The sequence below is a fragment of the Macaca nemestrina genome, chromosome 7 (assembly GCF_043159975.1).
Source record: "Macaca nemestrina isolate mMacNem1 chromosome 7, mMacNem.hap1, whole genome shotgun sequence".
In the NCBI taxonomy this organism is placed as follows: domain Eukaryota; kingdom Metazoa; phylum Chordata; class Mammalia; order Primates; family Cercopithecidae; genus Macaca; species Macaca nemestrina.
The window spans coordinates 83907433-83925839 of record NC_092131.1 but is presented as its reverse complement, the minus strand read 5'-3'; the positions used below and the strand labels follow the sequence as shown (position 1 = coordinate 83925839).

The 18407-nt window shown below is 52.5% G+C and overlaps 4 protein-coding genes across 7 annotated transcripts; 3 read left to right on the top strand and 1 right to left on the bottom strand.

Annotated features, from left to right (window-relative positions):
- Positions 1-74: 74 nt before the first annotated feature.
- Positions 75-5459, top strand: LOC105477869 (NOP9 nucleolar protein). Its single transcript, XM_011734728.3, has 10 exons — positions 75-440; positions 647-1099; positions 1845-1955; positions 2198-2339; positions 2465-2657; positions 3305-3445; positions 3976-4101; positions 4285-4521; positions 4739-4844; positions 5178-5459. The coding sequence occupies exons 1-10, from the start codon at positions 194-196 to the stop codon at positions 5333-5335; spliced, it is 1914 nt and encodes a 637-aa protein (XP_011733030.2). The 5' UTR covers positions 75-193; the 3' UTR covers positions 5336-5459.
- On the bottom strand, positions 5434-10974 carry LOC105477870 (cell death inducing DFFA like effector b). Its single transcript, XM_011734733.2, has 6 exons — positions 10856-10974; positions 8047-8830; positions 7598-7742; positions 6609-6758; positions 6182-6372; positions 5434-6000 (listed from the first exon to the last, which is right to left on the bottom strand). Exons 2-6 carry the CDS (start codon positions 8085-8087, stop codon positions 5868-5870), a joined length of 660 nt encoding a protein of 219 aa, XP_011733035.2. The 5' UTR covers positions 8088-8830; positions 10856-10974; the 3' UTR covers positions 5434-5867.
- LOC139355276 (leukotriene B4 receptor 2) lies at positions 5994-12036 on the top strand. Of its 2 annotated transcripts, XM_011734730.3 has the most exons (3): positions 5994-6102; positions 10430-10466; positions 10862-12036. In XM_011734730.3, the coding sequence occupies exons 1-3, from the start codon at positions 6069-6071 to the stop codon at positions 11946-11948; spliced, it is 1158 nt and encodes a 385-aa protein (XP_011733032.2). In that variant the 5' UTR covers positions 5994-6068; the 3' UTR covers positions 11949-12036. The 2 variants fall into 2 exon arrangements, with proteins under 2 accessions (XP_011733032.2, XP_070956494.1); XM_071100393.1 differs by having other exon boundaries at positions 10382-12036.
- A 6-nt stretch (positions 12037-12042) lies between these two features.
- LOC105477868 (leukotriene B4 receptor) lies at positions 12043-18266 on the top strand. Of its 3 annotated transcripts, none has more exons than XM_011734725.3 (2): positions 12043-15252; positions 15881-18266. In XM_011734725.3, exon 2 carries the CDS (start codon positions 15896-15898, stop codon positions 16952-16954), a length of 1059 nt encoding a protein of 352 aa, XP_011733027.2. In that variant the 5' UTR covers positions 12043-15252; positions 15881-15895; the 3' UTR covers positions 16955-18266. The 3 variants fall into 3 exon arrangements, with proteins under 3 accessions (XP_011733027.2, XP_070956492.1, XP_070956493.1); XM_071100391.1 differs by having other exon boundaries at positions 14008-14384; XM_071100392.1 differs by having other exon boundaries at positions 14293-15248.
- Positions 18267-18407: the final 141 nt, after the last annotated feature.

The window sequence follows — 18407 nt, the reverse complement described above, 5'->3', positions numbered from 1 at the left end:
GGATGGGGCGGAGCGATCTGGGGGAGACACCCACCCCACCCGGCTGGGGCCGCGCGTAACTATGACGTAATAGCTGCGTCAGGAGCGCGCCCGCGTTTCTGAACTTGGTTTGGGCTAGGCACACGCTTGGCGACGTTGAAGGTTCGTCCACAGCTAAGGAAACTTTTGCAGCCGGAGAGGTTCCGAAACACACATGGGGCTGGGTCCGCGCTCTCCACACAAGGTGGGGCGCCGGTTCCCAGCTGGTGGCAAACGGGGACGCGGGGCCAAGGGGTCGGGGCGCCCCTTACCCGGCAGTAAGCGGCAACCCTGGCCGCCTCCGGATAGGCGCTCGGAGCCGCCTCCAGATTCGCACCCGCACCTGAGCCCCGAAGCTCTGGGATATTTCCGCCGGGCGCTGTCAGCATTGAAAGAGGCTCCCGAGACTGGGGAAGAACGAGGTAGGCAGCAACTTCGGGGTTTAGACCAAGAGCATCAAATCCAGGGCAGGCAAGGAAACTTTCTGGGGTCGGCAGGGCGTGGGGACTTAGTTTCATTCCCGTGTCCTCTTCCTCGGCCTCCCACCCACGACCCTTGGTTAAGTAAGGGTACATAACCATATTGTCTACTAAGTCTCTTCAAAGTGTGTTTTTCTTCACTTTTCCAGATCTGATGGTGCACAATATTATGAAGGAAGTAGAGACTCAGGCCCTAGCTTTGTCCACTAACAGGACTGGCAGTGAGATGCTGCAGGAACTGTTGGGATTCAGTCCCTTGAAACCGCTTTGTCGCGTATGGGCTGCTCTGCGCTCCAACTTGCGCACTGTGGCCTGTCACCGATGCGGGGTCCATGTATTGCAAAGTGCTTTGCTACAGCTCCCTCGATTGCTGGGGAGTGCTGCAGAGGAGGAGGAGGAGCAGGAAGGGGAGGATGGGAAGGATGGTCCCACGGAGACCCTGGAGGAGCTGGTCCTGGGACTAGCCGCTGAGGTGTGTGATGATTTTCTTTTCTACTGTGGAGACACACATGGCAGCTTCGTGGTCAGAACTCTGCTTCAGGTGTTAGGAGGGACTATTCTGGAGTCTGAGAGAGCCAGGCCCCGTGGTTTCCAATCATCTGGTAAGTATTACAAGAGGAAAGTGGACCTAGGGGGAAGAAGAATTTAGAAAGTTCAGAAGGAGACAGTAAACAGAAGACTAAGTCTTCATGGGGGAGCTTGACCTGGAAGTATTAGCTTGACCTGTCCTAATCTGAACAGGGCTTAGCAAGCCAAAGATTAGTGTGTGCAGAGGCCCAGAGGTAGGGATATACAGTTGTGTTTTGGGGACGGCTATTAGAATGGACACAGGAGGAGAAATTTTTCTTTTTAAGCATGACTTAACATTTAAATGGACTCAAGCAAAAGTTCAGGAAAGCATACCCTTACTACATGCAGCCCACTCTGTTATTATTTTATTTTTTTTCTTTTTCAAAACTTTATTTTGCTCTATTTCATTAAAAAAAAAAAATGCTAGTTGAGACCAGTAACTTGATTTCATGATACAGTCTTGAGCTGTGATCCACATTTTGAAAAACTCTGGGAAATAAAGTTAGCGAGTTTAAATGAGGCTTAATTTTGGAATGCCTTGACTACCTGACTGAGGAGGTTGAACTGTCTTCTGTGGACCATGGGGAAGCTGGTTGAAGTTTCTTAGAAAAATTAAGACAGAAATGTAGTCTCAGTTCTGTCATACAGAAGAGAGATTCAGTTGTACTACATCTGTTCTGCATCTCCAAGTGGAATCCTTGTCCATCTATGGAATTTTTCTCTCCTGGGTGACAGTTTGTGATCTCCCCACTGCACATGTTCTTAATCTTCCTTCAGAAGCACAGAAGGCCTCAGCTCGGGAATGTAAGCCAGCTGATTTTGAAGTCCCTGAAACCTTTTTAAATCGCCTTCAGGACCTGACCTCCTCCTTTCTGAAGGACATTGCAGGTAAGGAGGGAAGTAGGAGGAGGGTCTCCCATCTACTTTTCTGGAGGTGATTTTACCACCAAGCAAGGCCCTCTGGTCAGGTTATTCCTCTTCTTTTCAAACCTGGTCTGGTTTGATGTTCAAAGCACTTCGTATAGTCCCTTTGTGTCCATAGTGCCCTGTATCTTGTTGCCTAAAGTTTGAGGTTATGCAGGTTGTCTGGAGTTTGAGAAAGCTGCTTTATTTCTGCCCTCTCTTCACAGTGTTTATCACTGATAAGATCTCCAGTTTCTGTCTTCAAGTGGCTTTACAGGTTTTACACCACAAACTTCCCGAGTTTTGCGCTTATCTCTGCAATGCTGTGATTGGCTACCTGAGTACTCGCAGTTCCTCAGTAGATGGCAGGTATGGTCAGGGCCTCAGGATCATTGAAAGTTGGTGGGGCTGTGTGAAATGAATGAGGTGATGTAGTGCAACTGTATTTTACATGAAATAGAGTTAAGACTGCCTGATGCCCTTCTTGTCCCCAGTCCCCTACTGCTATTTCTCCGAGATCAGACGAGCTCCAGACTCCTGGAGCAGGTCCTGCTGGTGTTGGAGCCCCCAAGGCTCCAGAGCCTCTTTGAGGAGCACTTGCAGGGGCAGCTGCAGACCCTGGCTGCACATCCCATTGCCAACTTCCCTTTGCAGCGCTTACTGGATGCAGTCACTACCCCTGAGCTGGTGAGTTGGAAACCTGAGCTGGTTCTGTTTCTAATTCTTGATCATTGGACCTTATTTTATGGTCTGTCTGCCTCTATATATCTTTGACATTGTGCTGGCCATTGCCCTTGAAAAGCTATTCCTTGAGGTTTTCCAGAGCTTAGGATAAATTTGCCCATCTTCCAGTGAGGATTTGTTTTGACTTCTCTCAGGTATGAGGACCAGCAAGAGACAGGCTTCATTCAGGTTTACAGCTTGAGGTTCCATGGCCCACCCAGACTCTGGTACTTGGCTCTAAGCCCACATGAGTGCTAGAGCTGTTGCCATAGCTGCTCTTTTCCTTTGCTGCTTAGGACTAAGGTGGGCTTCCCTGTGGTTTCATGCATTGGGTGTTAGAGTGGAAGGGCAGGTTTAATTTTAGTCCCCCCTTGCCTCTAGTTCTCCCTTACACATAGGGAAGAGCCACTTAAAGTTCCTTCCTGTGAGGTGGCACCTCTAAGACTGCCCCCTTGTCCTGGGCCTTATCTACCCAAACAAAAGTCCTGATACTGGCAATGCTTTTTATGTTTCATCTAGCATTTTTAGTTGTTTTCACTGGGAAAATTTCTCTGAATAATGTGGTCCACCATTACCAGAATGCCAAAGTTACATCCCATGTTTCCCATCAGCTGTCCCCTGTGTTTGAGGAGCTAAGCCCTGTCCTGGAAGCTGTATTGGCCCAGGGCCACCCAGGGGTAGTCATTGCCCTGGTGGGGGCCTGTCGCAGAGTTGGGGCCTGCCAAGCCAAGGTCCTACAGCTCTTGTTGGAGGTGAGTGGATATTACCCACAATCTGTTTATGCCCTCAGTCCAACTTCTACATGTTAGGACTTATCTAATCTTAAGTTGTTGTACCTCTGGACTCAGGAAGTCTAGTGCCCAAGGAGTTCACAGGAATGGGGGAAAATGAGACCTGTAGGTGCCCGCCACCACTCCCAGCTAATTTTTTTTTTTTTTTTTTTTTTTTTTTTTGAGACAGAGTTTCGCTCTTGTTGCCCAGGCTGGAGTGCAATGGTGCAATCTCAACTCACTGCACCCGGCTGAGGCCAAATGCTATTTCACAGTCCTGGAACAAAAATTGTCTCCCAGAACTAAGAGAGAAGTTTATTTAAGGGATAAACGTTTATTAATCCCTGTATGTGATAGAGACTGGGGATACAGCAAGGCATGATATCCTGCTCTCATGGAGCTCACATTCTTGTGGAGTCGGGGCTTCTTTCCTTTCCTGAAGGTGTTCCCTTAAAGTTGAGGTTAGGGATGGAGAAGTTCTCAGGTTCATCATACTTTGTCTTCTCCTTTAGGCATTCCACTGTGCAGAGCCCTCATCCCGGCAAGTGGCCTGTGTGCCTCTCTTTGCCACTTTGATGGCGTATGAGGTGTACTATGGACTGATGGAGGAGGAGGGGGCAGTGCCTGCAGAGCACCAGGTGAGGTAGAGGAGAGGCCAAGCCAGTGACTAATTGGGAGCCAGGCCTCCTAGGGTTTAGCAAGCCTCTGACTTCTGAGGTGAGAGTGGTGACTTCATCCAGGTGGAGGTGGCAGTGTTCTGGGGATGGGCTCATCCACCTGGCTTGTTGGTGCCTCCTAATTTCCTATCTCTGCGCTCCCAGGTGGAAATGGCCGCAGCCAGGGCCTTGGGGGACGTAACAGTCCTTGGGTCTCTACTGCTCCAGCATCTGCTGCACTTCTCCACTCCTGGTCTTGTACTTCGAAGTCTGGGTGCCTTGACGGGACCACAACTTCTGGTCCTGGCCCAAAGTCCTGCTGGCTCTCATGTGCTCGATGCCATCCTGACCAGCCCTTCTGTGACGCGCAAGCAGCGCCGCCGTGTGCTGCAGAACCTAAAGGTTAGATTTCTGGCTTCTGCCTTGATTCCCCACCATCATCCATTTAGAGAATATGAGCTTTCTCAGGACTGTACCTTCAGACTCCAAAAGGCTATGTAATTACTAGACTATTTTAATTCAGCCCCTAAACTCTTCAGAAAATTCACTCCCCGCAAGCCCCCAAAATACACTTTTGTGGACTTTGCTAGGGAGACCTACTTTGCTTGTCTCAATACAGGGACAATATGTGGCTCTGGCCTGTAGTCGCCATGGCAGCCGTGTGCTAGATGCCATCTGGAGTGGAGCAGCCTTGGGGGCTCGGAAAGAAATTGCTGCTGAGCTGGGTGAGTACCAGCCCCTCTCTTTGATGTTTCCAGACTTCCCTTCTCTTACTCTAGATCACTGGGTGGCTGGGAAGTCTACTGAAATTCAACAGTCTTTTAGTTCCAAAGGGTGGTCTTGCTCATGGGTTCTTAGCAGTCTGCTTTCCCCTTCCCTCCCGCTGACTAATTGTGCAGTCCTCTGCCCTCACCCCTCCCTCTGACTTCTGTTCTTTGGAAAGTGAAGTGTTCACTGTACCCCAGTGGCAGGGTCTGGGGGAAATGGAGGGACCTTTACCTCAGGTAGAGTCTGTCTTTGAGCATGGTGGTACTAAACATGAGTGGTTCCCTTTGCAGGGGAGCAGAACCAGCAGCTGATAAGAGACCCTTTCGGCCACCATGTGGCTCGAAATGTGGCCTTGACTACCTTCTTAAAGCGACGAGAGGCTTGGGAACAGCAGCAGGGTGCGGTGGCCAAGCGGAGGCGGGCATTGAACTCCATACTTGAAGACTGAGGCTTTGGATCTGGGACTGCGTGTTGATGGGGGAGGGCAAAAGGGGGTATCCACCCCATCTCTTTCCTGGTTTAAATTGGAATCAAAAGTCGTAGTGGTAAATATTTTATATTTTTATTGGAAATGTTTTTGTTAGTTTGTGGTGAAGGATATGAAGACATCTCAGGGTAAAGTCAGAGGGCTGTCATCAGTGTGCTGGGGAGTTTAGGGACAGGAGGCATTGGTAGGGGTTAGATGTAGCAGCAATCAGGCTGGGATCAAGATGCCTGGGGGACAGGCTTGTGGCCTTTCAGGGCAAGTGGGAGGCCAGAAAGGTGGCTAGGAAGGGACAGCATTCTTCAGGTAAAGGTATAGACTTGGGATGTGAGGCATTATGCTGAAAGGTTCTCTGACAAGCGGATCAGAGGACAATGGGGAAATTGGGTGAGTTATCTAGCCTGTACTGTCTGCAGGTCCTGAAATTTGATGCTGTCATAGTCTTTGCAGTGTGTCTCTTGGAATGATTCTGGGGGCAGAAGCTCAGAGCCCCTTCTTAGTAGGAATGGAGGCGGCCCTTTTGCTGCCATTGCTCAGCCCCCTCCACTACATGACGAAGGGTGGAGGAAATTCCCAGCAACATATGGCCCAGGCCTTGCAGCAGTGTGGAGGTCCAACGAAGGAGCTCCCTGAAGGGCAGAGACAAGAGGAAATCAGATGATTTGGGAAACCTGGGAGGAAGCCATCAAGCCGGGAGATGAGGATTTTCCACAAGCAAGAGCTAACTAGGGGTAGGTGGGTGCAGGAGGAGGAATTATGGGGACTATCCAACTGTAGGGGATGGGGAAGTATGACATGTTGATTTCTGACCTGAGTACTTTCTTTGGGCCGAGTCCTTGAAAGTCACAACTCATAGAGTAGAGCCCGTAGAATGTGGCTTTGACATTCAGGCTGCCAAAGAGGTCTCGAGGGTTTTGCTTGTACACGTCAAAGGTGATGCGGGCGATGTCCTTGCTGTGCTTGGGCCTCTCCCGTCCCAGGCCATATGACAGCACTCCACTCTGTAGGACACCCTTGTCAGTGCAGTATATCCTCACACCAGACACCCACCACTAATCTCCATCGGCACCGTGTCAGACTCTCCCTCGCTTAGGCTTTCTGTCCACTGTGTGACATCCTTAACAATTCTACAACTCCCCCTGCACCTGGTCCCCAGGATCAGGGTTAAGCTAGAGAGGAAGCCCGGGAAAGCTCTAAAGGACGGGCAGTGGAAGCAGCCCCAATATAGGCCTCTTACCCTTGCGGGGCTCCAGCTCTGACCAGACTCCAACACCATCAGGCACGTGTCATCCTCCAGCAGCTGGAAGAAGTCCTCACTGTCCACTGCAGTTCCATCCTCCTCTAGCACCAGGGTTAGCACTCCATTCAGCAGTAGGGTCTCCAATGCCTGCCCAATGGCAAGAAGCAAGAAGGAAGGTATCCCATGCCCCTTCCCTCTTTAGCTGCCCAACATCCATCAGTTGGCTCTAGACATTGGTCGATGTCCCACCTTGACTTTCCGGCACTTTGATACCTCCTAAAGGCTGCAGCTCTCCGTGTTCTTCAGGTTTTGGGGGATCCTAGCTAGAGGCTGAGCTTTTTCCTCTTTGCTCCTACCATGTCATTGGCATCTCCCCTTGCTCCCCTCCAAGTCACTCCTGGTTTGGAATTGGAAAGCAAGCCAGGTTCTCATGAAGTCCACCCTTCTGTCTTATCTACAATGCTGCACCTCACTTCCCACACCCTCAGAGTTCTCCAGAAGTGTTTTCAGTAATAGTGTTTAACCTTTTTGAGTCCTTACTCTGTGCCGGGTATGAGGACTTTACCTACATTATCCTCTTACTCCTTTCAACAACCCTAGGAGGTGATGTGTTATTATTGCCTTTTTATAGATGAAGAAACTGAGGTTTTGATAGGTTGAACAACTTCCCAAGGTTTGACAGCCAGGAAGTGGCAGAATCAGAATTTGAACTTGATTTGTCATACAAATTGCCTTCCATACTGGCCTCTGAATTCCATCCCTCCAACTCTCCCTATTTCCTGCTAACCCCTGCTCCCATAGAAAAGCTCACTAGGTGGAAAATGAACAAACTGACCGGAACTCATGAGGCCCACCCCACTGAGCTCTCAGTGGGAGGAGGCAGCTGTGTGACTTCAGCCCTCTCTGCTCCATCATCACAAGTTGCCAATGTTGTGGAGCCCCTTGGCTACCCCTGCTAAAGGAACCAAGGAACTTGGCCTACTTACTTTGGCTAGCAGCTCCTGGCGGGTGGCAGCTGTCAGGCCTTTCCGGATGGTCCGCTTGTGATTACAGACACGGAAAGGTCGCTGGGGTGGTGAAGCTGAGGTCCAGACCCTCCGTCCAAACTCCGAGCTTATATTAGATACTGACCTGGTAGTTGAGAAGAAAAGTCAAGAAGGGGCAAGGAGGGGCTTAGTGAGTGTAAAGGGCGTGATGGGGGTAGAGTGGCTAGAGGGCTAGGGAGGGAGAGATCTAGGTTTATAGATGGTAGGGATGAGGGAGAGACCATGGAGTACAGGTGGGGGCGGGTGGGTCAAGAGCTTGACAAGCCCACTATGGAGTGGGGAGCAGAAGAGGAAGGGGTACTGGTTAGTGTCCTAGGGGCTGAGTGGAGTATTGTTGCCCTGCTTATATCCCCTAAAGGTAGAGGGTAGAGCGGAGGGTTAGCAGTCACCTGAGTAGGTCACTGGGGTTCAGAGCTGAGAGGTACTCCATGGTGGATGGGAGAGTTCCTTCCCTGGAACTTCTGGGCTGGGTGGTTCTCTCCTGTGCTGGGGCTTTAGTGGTGTTTTCTGTTACAAACCTGGGATCTCAGCCCAGGGCAACGTGGGAATGAGTCAAGCCTGGACTCTGGCCCCCCTGCCTGACCAGTAAGAAGGGCAAAGTCCAAGGGGAGGGATGAGGGAGGGGCCAGATGGGGTCCTGGAGGAAGAATTGCCTGGCAAAAGCCATTGGAGCTTGTATGTTGCCTTTGGTGATGACATGTGTTGTGAGAGTAGATGGGAACCATGTAAAAGGATGAAACGTGACCTCTGGTGTGTTTTTATTTCTATGAGAGAATTTCTGGGGATGGTTTCTGGCTCTCAGACTCTGAGAAGCTGCATTTTATGTGAGTGGCTCTGTGTGTGCTGCCACCTACTGGAGTAGCCATAAGCTGCAGCTTTAGGAAAAGGGATCCCCGGGTGGAGTGTGGGGAAGCTGGATGGCAGCATGGCAGGGCTTTGGAAAATGAGAGGTGAGACTGTGTCCAGGAAGGGTGTAAGGAGAGGATGGATCCTAATCCATGGATTCAGGATCATTAGGGTCCTGTCTGGGACCCCGGTTTTCCTGCTTACCTGCTCCTTCCTCCTTGGTCAAAGGAGGGGCTGGTTCATTGCTCTGACTTCGGTTTCCAGAACTGCCTGTGGAGTTCGGTCACACTTAGGTCATCTTCTCTCTCACCTTTCTGCTTTTGCCAACTAATGGACGTGAAGGAGATGTGAATGGGGCAGGAATGTCCTTTGATGGCATCAAGAATTTAGCTTCTGGTGCACTGTGTCCCAGCTCTGATTTCAGTTGCAGCCGTGATGGACAGTTGCATGGAAGCTGAGACTCTCACTGACAGTGAAACCCTCAAATGAACACAATCCCTGCTTTCCTGCCCAGGATCCTTATAGGGTCCCCCAGCTTCCCCACTTTTTTTCTGTGTCCTGACAAAGAAACACAGAGTAACTTGATTGCCCTGTGACCTGGCCAGCTGCATTTCCCCTGGAGGCTTGAGCCCAAGCCAGAGCCTTGAAAAGGTATTCAGGTTGTTGCTCAAAACACAAAAAAACTGGCCCTGGCCCTGAACCAAATATCTTGAACCCTCATAAACTCCATACCCTGACCCCCTTGTTTTGGACATATCGAGATAGAACAACTCTTTCTCTCACTGTCTGTTGTAAGGATATGCTGTAGCCCACTCATTAAGTACATTTTCCTAATAAATGCTTTGGACTGATCACCCTGCCAGTCTTTTGTCTTGGGCAATCTGTACTTTTCTCAGAGATTCCAAGGCCTACTGAAGGGACTTAACACTCTTAATGGCTTTCCCCTCTTGTTTTACCCTATGCCCTCACTTCCTGAGTTAACCTCCCAAATACAGGATTACTGGTACCCAAGCCCTTAGCTCAGGCTCTGCTTTGGGAGGCCCCAACCTAAGACAGTGCTCCTGGTGCCCTGCGCAAGGAACCTCAAGTTCTGGCTGTTACTTGGGCTGAGGCCTTTCTTTTCCCTTCCCCCAGTTCTATCCATCTGCCAGGCCCCCGTCAAATCTCTTCATTTCCAAGTTTTGCTTGACTTTTCCAAGAAGAGAGGGCTGCTGCTTAGTATGTCCCTACTGCATCCTTTCCTTTCTTGTCTTGTATCCTTGTACAGCCTGGAAATGGGATCTCTTCATGGTTGTGTGTCATGACTCCCTAACCATTATGCCTCCATGCATCTCCTGTTCCTCCTGGAACCTGGCAGCATGCCTTACATGGAAAGGCTGTCACTGACAGCCCGGTGAGAGCCCAGAGGGTGGAGTGACTGGGGCAGGGCCCTAGGCAAGAGATGGGAGGAGGTAGGCCAGAAGCTGAAGAAAAGGGGCTCAGCCAGACCAGGAGACTGGAAAACAGGCAAAGATAGAGCAGATGGGGGACTGAGTTGTTTGGGTCACCTTCTCTGCAGACCAGAGAGGCCAAGCAACATACATGCTGCAGAAGGTGGGCTGGGAGGATTGGGGCCAGAGCTGGGGGAGGGATGAGAACAGAAGCAGGACCAGGGTTAGGATTCAGCAGAGTCCTCCTATTTCCTTCCACGGCCAGGGAATCTTACTGCCCCACTTCAGCTTCTGCTGTTTCCTGGCAAGGCAGGCTCTCACATGCCTGGACACTTGGATACGTTGGTGATGGGAAGGAGTAGGGTGAGGGAGGGGCCCCAGGAGAGGCCCAGGATGAGCCTCATCTTGTCCCTCCCCATTCTTGCCTTACCCGCTGCAAATGTGATAGGCACAGGACAGGAGTAGGCACCTCGCCCACTGCTGCTTAACCTTTCAGCTTCTCCAGGCCCCCAGTCGTGCTCGCTCCCACCTTGGTAAGTAGATCTGCGCACATCCCTTTATACCCCACCATCCACTTTTGCCCAGATGTGCTAGAATGGGGCTGGACAAAGGAGGGGCCAGACTAGAGGAGTGGTGGTAGAGATAGTGACAGCCTGGGGTGAGGACTTTATGCCTGTTTACCACTGAGCTCTGGGAAGGAGCCAGGAGTGGGGCAGGTCAGCTGAGTGGGAGCAGGGGATCTGGGTTCCAAGAAGGAGTAGTGTTTGAGGTGGGATCTGGGTTCTCGTGGAAGTCAGGACTCCCAGGCAGAAAAGAGGCAGGCTGCAGGCAAGTAAGGAGGAGGCATGGCCCCTTCTCTTCGGACATCACAGGTGGGGTTTTGCCCCACCCCTGAACACTCTCTGTGGCGCCTTCCACCCACCTGTAGGCCCAGAAGGATGTCGGTCTGCTACCGTCCCCCAGGGAACGAGACACTGCTGAGCTGGAAGACTTCGCGGGCCACAGGCACGGCCTTCCTGCTCCTGGCGGCACTGCTGGGGCTGCCCGGCAACGGCTTCGTGGTGTGGAGCTTGGCGGGCTGGCGGCCTGCACGGGGGCGACCGCTGGCAGCCACCCTTGTGCTGCATCTGGCGCTGGCCGACGGCGCGGTGCTGCTGCTCACGCCGCTCTTTGTGGCCTTCCTGACCGGGCAAGCCTGGCCGCTGGGCCAGGCGGGCTGCAAGGCGGTGTACTACGTGTGCGCGCTCAGCATGTACGCCAGCGTGCTGCTCACCGGCCTGCTCAGCCTGCAGCGCTGCCTCGCGGTTACCCGCCCCTTCCTGGCGCCCAGGCTGCGCAGCCCGGCCCTGGCCCGCCGCCTGCTGCTGGCCGTCTGGCTGGCCGCCCTCTTGCTCGCCGTTCCGGCCGCCATCTACCGCCACCTGTGGAGGGACCGCGTATGCCAGCTGTGCCACCCGTCGCCGGCCCACGCCGCCGCCCACCTGACCCTGGAGACTCTGACCGCCTTCGTGCTTCCTTTCGGGCTGATGCTTGGCTGCTACAGCGTGACGCTGGCGCGGCTGCGGGGCGCCCGCTGGGGCTCCGGGCGGCATGGGGCACGGGTGGGCCGGCTGGTGAGCGCCATCGTGCTTGCCTTCGGCTTGCTCTGGGCTCCCTACCACGCGGTCAACCTTCTGCAGGCAGTCGCTGCGCTGGCTCCACCTGAAGGGACCTTGGCGAAGCTGGGTGGGGCTGGCCAGGCGGCGCGAGCAGGAACTACGGCTTTGGCCTTCTTCAGTTCTAGCGTCAACCCGGTGCTGTACGTCTTCACCGCTGGAGATCTGCTGCCCCGGGCAGGTCCCCGTTTCCTCACGCGGCTCTTCGAAGGCTCCGGGGAGGCCCGAGGGGGCGGCCGCTCTAGGGAGGGGACCATGGAGCTCCGAACTACCCCTCAGCTGAAAGTGGTGGGGCAGGGCCGCGGCAATGGAGACCCGGGGGGTGGGATGGAGAAGGACGGTCCGGAATGGGACCTTTGACCCTGCTGCCCTTCCCTCTCCCTTTCCATCCTCTCACCCTCTGGAGCTCAGTGTTCTGGAACATTAGGGGACCCTTCTTTGATTAGAGTTTGGATCTGACTGGGTAGGATTACTATACACCTCAGGCAGGCCCAGGCTTCTCCATACTGAGGGATTATGAGGGTGGTGATGGTCCCTGTTAAGGACTATTGCATGCTTGCATGTTGGCATGTACCCATGTGCCAGCACTGCTTACTTGTTGCCAATAGCTGTTATTGTGAAATACACTGGGAAGCCATTAGATGATGACTTATGTGTGCCTCCCCTGGTGGTTCTTCATGCCTGAGTTGTACTGAAGCCACCTAGTTCCCTTCTGGGTCAAGCCAGGGCTGGGCAGTGCCGGCCTTCAGTGGCATCTTGACCTGCCCTCCTCAGTCCAGGTGCCCTGGTTCCACAGGCCAATCCATAGAACCACTCTGGAAATAAAGGAGAAAATGGAAGGAGAAGTATGGGAGCTTGGATGAGGGGTAGGAATGGGATCCATTCTCTGAGGCTTATAAAAGCCTCTGGGGGAGGAAATGGCTCTGAAGGGGAAACTGAATCTGGGGTTTGAAAGGAAAGTTTTCCTGCCTGTCTTGTGTTTGGTCCAGTGGGTGTGAGAGAGGCACACAAGGAGTGGACAGTGGTGTAGGGGCCCTGGGAGTCTGAGACTTACCTTCCTCCCTGACCATCTGTTCCTCCCTGCAAAGGCCACCTGACGTGAAAAGGAGCCCAGGAGCAGGCACTCAGTCTGGGAAGTTTGGAGGTTGGTCATCAGGGGGTATGAGGAATGGCAGGAATATTTAGAGGACAGGAATAATTTTTCAGAAAAGTGCCACCTATTCTTTTTCTCTTTGCCAAGTCTGGGCTCCTTCCAAGATGCTGCTAGCTATTCCTGGCCCCTTCCCCAATACTTATCTGCCCCCACCTTTTGGAATCCATATCTAGGTCTAAAAACGGTTCTAGATTCTGACACCTTTGATTGGGGGATGTAGAATGGGATTCTTTTCAGGGGACATCCACAAGTACACACTTGGGGTCACTAAGGTGACCAGCTCATCCCAGTTGGCCCAGGACTTTCCCAGTTTTAGCACTGAAAATCCCTTGTCCCAGCCCTGTTGGTTTCCCAACAAACTGAAATGGTTGGCCACTCAAGTGGCTACCCTGACCATCACCCCAGGCTCTACTTTAGTGACTGCTCATACCTCCCTGCCTCCCAAACAGAAGTCGAAACAGAGCAAAAGAAACCCAGTCCCCAGGGTCATGCTGGGGCTACCAAAACTGGGATTAACTAGCATCTGTGAACTAGAACAGCAGGGAGTATGCTTAGAGTGCCTGGTCCTGGGTTTGGGGAAGAAAGGCCATCAAGGTAGATGTGGGTGGGAAACAACTTGGGAGGGGTGGCAAGGACAACCCAGTTTCTCTCTGAGGGGACCTCTGGTTGACCCTGGAGCTTCTGTCCCCAAACACAGGCCTCATGGGATTCTTTCTGTCCTTGTGTCCTGGGCAGAGGTTCCCTAAATTCCCTTGTTGCATATTCCCCATCTCTGACACCCAGTGCGGTCAGAAAGCCCTTCCTTAACTCAGACTTCAGTTCTTGCTTCAGTTTCTGCCCATTGCTTTTCATCATATCCTCTGCCTGACAGCTACGAGGTCAACTCTGCTCTGGCTTTTCTCCAGGCAGAGCAAGTGGGGGCTCTGGAAAGGTTAAGGGATCTCAGTGACCACCATTACACTTTGCATCTTTCCTGAGAAGTGAGAGTTGAAAGGGAAGCAGGAAGGCCCATGGTCAGATTGAAGGAAGAAATTTTTAGTTTCTTCTTTTCTTTTTCTTTTTTTTTTTTGAGATGGAGTCTCACTGTGTCACTCAGGCTGGAGTGCAGTGGTACGATCTCGGCTCACTGCAGCCTGCACTACCTGGGTTCATGTGATTCTCCTGCCTCAGCCTCCCAAGTAGCTGAGACTACAGGCACATACCACTACACCCAGCTAACTTTTGTATTTTTAGTAGAGACGGGGTTTCACCATGTTGGCCAGGCTGGTCTCAAACTACTGACATCAAGCGATCCGCTCCCCTCAGCCTCCCAAAGTGCTGGGATTACCAGTATGAACCACCACAACCCACCAGGAATTTTTAGTTCTTAGCTTTTGCAGGAGACTTCAAGGAAAGGAGATGTTCCTCTGTGCAGGAAATGGGGAAGGTGACCATTTTTGCATTCCTGGTTTCCCATCTTGGCAGGGTAGTCATGAGGCATCACTGTTCCTGCTCTCCCACTCCTGCTCCTCATGCTCAGCCTGCCTAGCTCGGCCTCAACTTTCTCTGTGTGTCTAAAGTGGAACTGGATAGAAGGCTGTGGGAAGATAGGAAAGAGATGGTGCCAATCCCCTTGCCCAGATCTTAAATCCAGACTCAGCAAGGTAATCACATGGGCAAGCACAAGGCAGGGGTTTGGGGAAAGGGGAAGTAATTGGCATTCTGTGTGATACCAAGGAGACCATTTGGATTTTGGCTTCTACCAAAGAGAATGGAGAATTGGTTGACCTAAATGGAACCAATCCCTTTAAGTAAGGCGAGGAAAGGGGGTGCTGGAAGATGGCCACACAACCTAGATCATAGCTTGAACTGAAACCAAGAACAGAGTACTGCCCCCTTCGGCAATTTACTGACATGCCCTCTTTAAATCATGTTATCTAACCCAAACCCAGACCCAGGACCTAGTCACAGCTCCAACCTACACTTCCTATTAATTAAAAAAAAAAAAACAAACTACATTATTACTGCAAAACAAACAAACAAACAAAGATATCAGCACTGTAGCCTCTCAATCTGAGCCCATTTCCCTTCTCTAGCTACCATACCTCCTTCTCCTATATGATACCATTCACTACTTTATTTAATTCTCCAGTCTAGACCTGCATCTTGAGACCACACCCAGCCTACTCACTCCCCACACCCCTCTTTCCTCTCACTGCTCCTTCCTGGTCTCTTCTCATCTGGCTCCACCTCTGAGGAGTCCTCAGAGAAACCCTTCTGGGTTGCCCTGGAACACAGACTATCCCCCTCCTAGTGAAGGGAGTGGGTAGGGGTTTCAGCCCCACCCTCAGGAAGATGCGTCTTCCCTGTCCTCTGCTCTATGGTACTTCCTCTCTGGCTGACTTAGCAAACAGCACCTAGACCGGGGGCCAGGCCCTTGGCAGTGGGACAGATCCAGGGATAGGCTACGGCACCTTGCCCTGACCCTGGGATTGGCATCAGCTTCAAACCAGTTCCCGTCAAAGCTTGTAAGTAAGTATCCTGGGAACGGCAGTGGTTGTGGTGGTGGTGGGACGGTGTGCAGCCATGAAAGAAGGTGCAAAGGAATCTCCAAAGAAAGCCTGACCAGTGTAAAAGTTGGGAGGCTTTGTCCTTGTCACTTGTCCACTAACTCTTCCCCTCCCTGTTATTCCTGGTTGACCCTGGGCATCTCTGGGGACAGTAGGCAGGTGATTGGGAAAGTTAATGGGATTGAGGGGATGAGGGCCTGGCAGGGGGCAAGAAAGCTGGCCTTTCAAGGGGTGCAGCATTGGTAGGAACTCTCAGGTTGGTTCTGGGCTTTAGGGTCTCTTAAGGGGAGGAGACTGAAAAGGTCTGAAAATGCTGCTGCTGCTGCTGCTGCTGCTGCGGTCACTGTATATTTTGCAATTGGGTCTGTGGGCAGGAAGGGGCCTCATGACCCAGTTAGGAAACTAGTCTTTGTACTCAACCAGATCCCTTTAAGATGTCAGTCTGCAGCGATGGGGGCAGTATATTTCAGGGGGACCTCTGATGCTGCTGACCCTGGAGACAGACTAGAGTTCTCAGTCTAGGCGTGTCTATGGTGTCAGGTAACCCTTGGTCCTCTACTCTCATGCGTTTGTCCGCCCTCACTCTCCAGGTCCTCCTGACGGCCATGAACACTACATCTCCTGCAGCATCCCCCTCACTAGGTGTAGGGTTCATCGTTCTGTTGGCTATCATCCTGCTGTCAGTGGCGCTGGCTGTGGGGCTTCCCGGCAACAGCTTTGTGGTGTGGAGCATCTTGAAAAGGATGAAGACGCGCTCTGTCACTGCCCTGTTGGTGCTGAACCTGGCCCTGGCCGACCTGGCCGTATTGCTCACTGCTCCCTTTTTCCTTCACTTCCTGGCCCAAGGCACCTGGAGTTTTGGATTGGCTGGTTGTCGCCTGTGCCACTATGTCTGTGGAGTCAGCATGTACGCCAGTGTCCTGCTTATCACAGCCATGAGTCTAGACCGCTCACTGGCAGTGGCCCGCCCCTTTGTATCCCAGAAGCTACGCACCAAGGCAATGGCCCTGCGGGTGCTGGCAGGCATCTGGGTGGTGTCCTTTCTGCTGGCCACACCCGTCCTCGTGTACCGCACAGTAGGGGCCTTGAAAATGAACATGAGCCTGTGCTATCCGAAGTACCCCAGCAAGGAGCACGAGGCCTTCCATCTAATCTTCGAGGCCCTCACGGGCTTCCTGCTGCCCTTCCTGGCTGTGGTGGCCAGCTACTCCGACATAGGGCGTCGGCTGCAGGCCCGGCGCTTCCGCCGCAGCCGCCGCACTGGTCGCCTGGTGGTGCTCATCATCCTGGCCTTCGCCGCCTTCTGGCTGCCCTACCACGTGGTGAACCTGGCCGAGGCTGCCCGTGCGCTGGCCGGCCAGGCCTCCGGGTCGGGGCTCGTGGGGCAGCGGCTGAAACTGGCCCGCAGCGTACTCATCGCGCTCGCCTTCCTGAGCAGCAGCGTGAACCCCGTGCTGTACGCGTGCGCCGGCGGCGGCCTGCTACGCTCGGCGGGCGTGGGCTTCGTCGCCAAGCTGCTGGAGGGCACGGGCTCCGAGGCGTCCAGCACCCGCCGCGGGGGCAGCCTGGGCCAGACCGTGAGGGGCGGCCCCGCCGCTCAGGAGCCCGGTCCTTCCGAGAGCCTCACTGCTTCCAGCCCTCTGGAGTTAAACGAACTGAACTAGGCCTGGTGGAAGGAGGCCCACTTTCTCCTGGCAGAATGCCAGCCCTGAGCCAGTTCTGTACCTGGAGGAGGAGCAGGAGCGTGGAGGGCATGAGAGCGTGGGAGGCGGGAGTGGAGTGGAAGAAGAGGGAGAGGTGGAGCAAAGTGAGGGCGGAGTGAGAGAGTGCTCCATCCTGCTCCCACAGGCAGCTTTAACCATTAAAACTGAAGTCTGAAATTGGGTCAACCTTGTGAGTGGGATACGTGTGCTGTGGGCATCGGGGTGCTTGTGGGTGCCCTGGTGGGACCCCTCTCAGTAGTCGAGAGTTACCTCCTTTAGTTCCCCATGATTTACAATTTTGGAAAGGACACAAGGACAAACATAGATTGCCCCCATCCCAGGTGATTCTGAGTACGTAGTCTGCAGATAATACTTAGCAAAACGCAGTCTGCGGACTCCTAAAGCAGCTTGTCTAGGAAGACCACCCATGTGGGCCTATCACTCCAAGCTCTGTGACTCAGGGGACCTTCTGAGAAAACAGCACTGCTATGAAACATCTTCCCTGAAGCCTGTGATAAGTCTCCTTGTTAGCATGACTCTAACTTCCTGCCAATAATCTTTGTCCTCTCTGTAGGAGGTATTCTAGGGGATGCCTTCCTTCCTTCCATTTCACAAAGAGGTCAGACTTGAGGACTAAGTCATTAGATCTTATCCCTTAGAATTCTACATATCAGCATCTGCTAACCTCCACAACACACCCTGGCACAGGGTGGGGCTGAGGGCCCCAGGAAACAAAGATTCCCAAAAGTGAGAGGGATGAGTCATTATTTCCTAGAGATGACTGTTGTTTTAGAGAACCTTGGTCCAACTCTGTTCTGACAAGGTTTTAGGAAGATGGCAACAACAGTGGCAGCAGTGTACTTTTTGGATCTTTCTCATGAAAAACAAAAGAGCAAGTAAGAGAGTGAAACCAAATATCCACATGCAACATCCGCAACAAACCTAGTATGTCAAGGTATCTCCCATGGACCCCAAAGTATGAGCCAGTGAGAATGAGTCATCAATACCTCAAGACCCCTATACCAGCATCTGTGCAGAAGGATACAGAAGGAAGCAAAGGGATGTTGGGTGTATCTAAGAATAGGAGACCCCCAAGCTGTCTACAGATCCTTACTGGAAAGCATGGTGTACCAATTTGAGAACAGCAGCTGAAACTGGGAGGGACCTCACAGAGTATTTCTCAGACCTCTCACCCATTCTATATGGTGAACACATGATAGGTACTTATTTAGTGTTTGTTGAATGAATAAAGTTCAAATGACATTTCCCTGGAGACTCTTCCAGTATTTGTGAGTAGGGGGCAGGAATGGGCAAATCTTTGTTTTGAGCCATGTGGCTAAATTCTTTACGCTTCCAAGGTGTACAAAATGCTGGAATCAAGTTGGCAGAGAGGCTGAGGGAGTTCTCTTCCTGA

Excerpts from the sequence above, each read along its gene's own strand:
- LOC105477869 (XM_011734728.3), top strand. The coding sequence starts at position 194 with ATGGGGCTGGGTCCGCGCTCTCCACACAAGGTGGGGCGCCGGTTCCCA. Across the intron at positions 2,340-2,464 it reads AGTTCCTCAGTAGATGGCAG|TCCCCTACTGCTATTTCTCC; the intron begins GTATGGTCAGGG and ends TCTTGTCCCCAG. Across the intron at positions 2,658-3,304 it reads CAGTCACTACCCCTGAGCTG|CTGTCCCCTGTGTTTGAGGA; the intron begins GTGAGTTGGAAA and ends GTTTCCCATCAG.
- LOC105477870 (XM_011734733.2), bottom strand. The coding sequence starts at position 8,087 with ATGGAGTACCTCTCAGCTCTGAACCCCAGTGACCTACTCAG. Across the intron at positions 7,743-8,046 it reads AACCCCAGTGACCTACTCAG|GTCAGTATCTAATATAAGCT; the intron begins GTGACTGCTAAC and ends CTCAACTACCAG. Across the intron at positions 6,001-6,181 it reads GGCCCAAAGAAAGTACTCAG|GGAGCTCCTTCGTTGGACCT; the intron begins GTCAGAAATCAA and ends TCTGCCCTTCAG.
- LOC139355276 (XM_071100393.1), top strand. The coding sequence starts at position 10,779 with ATGGCCCCTTCTCTTCGGACATCACAGGTGGGGTTTTGCCCCACCCCT.
- LOC105477868 (XM_071100391.1), top strand. The coding sequence starts at position 14,253 with ATGCTCAGCCTGCCTAGCTCGGCCTCAACTTTCTCTGTGTGTCTAAAG. Across the intron at positions 14,385-15,880 it reads TTAAATCCAGACTCAGCAAG|GTCCTCCTGACGGCCATGAA; the intron begins GTAATCACATGG and ends CTCACTCTCCAG.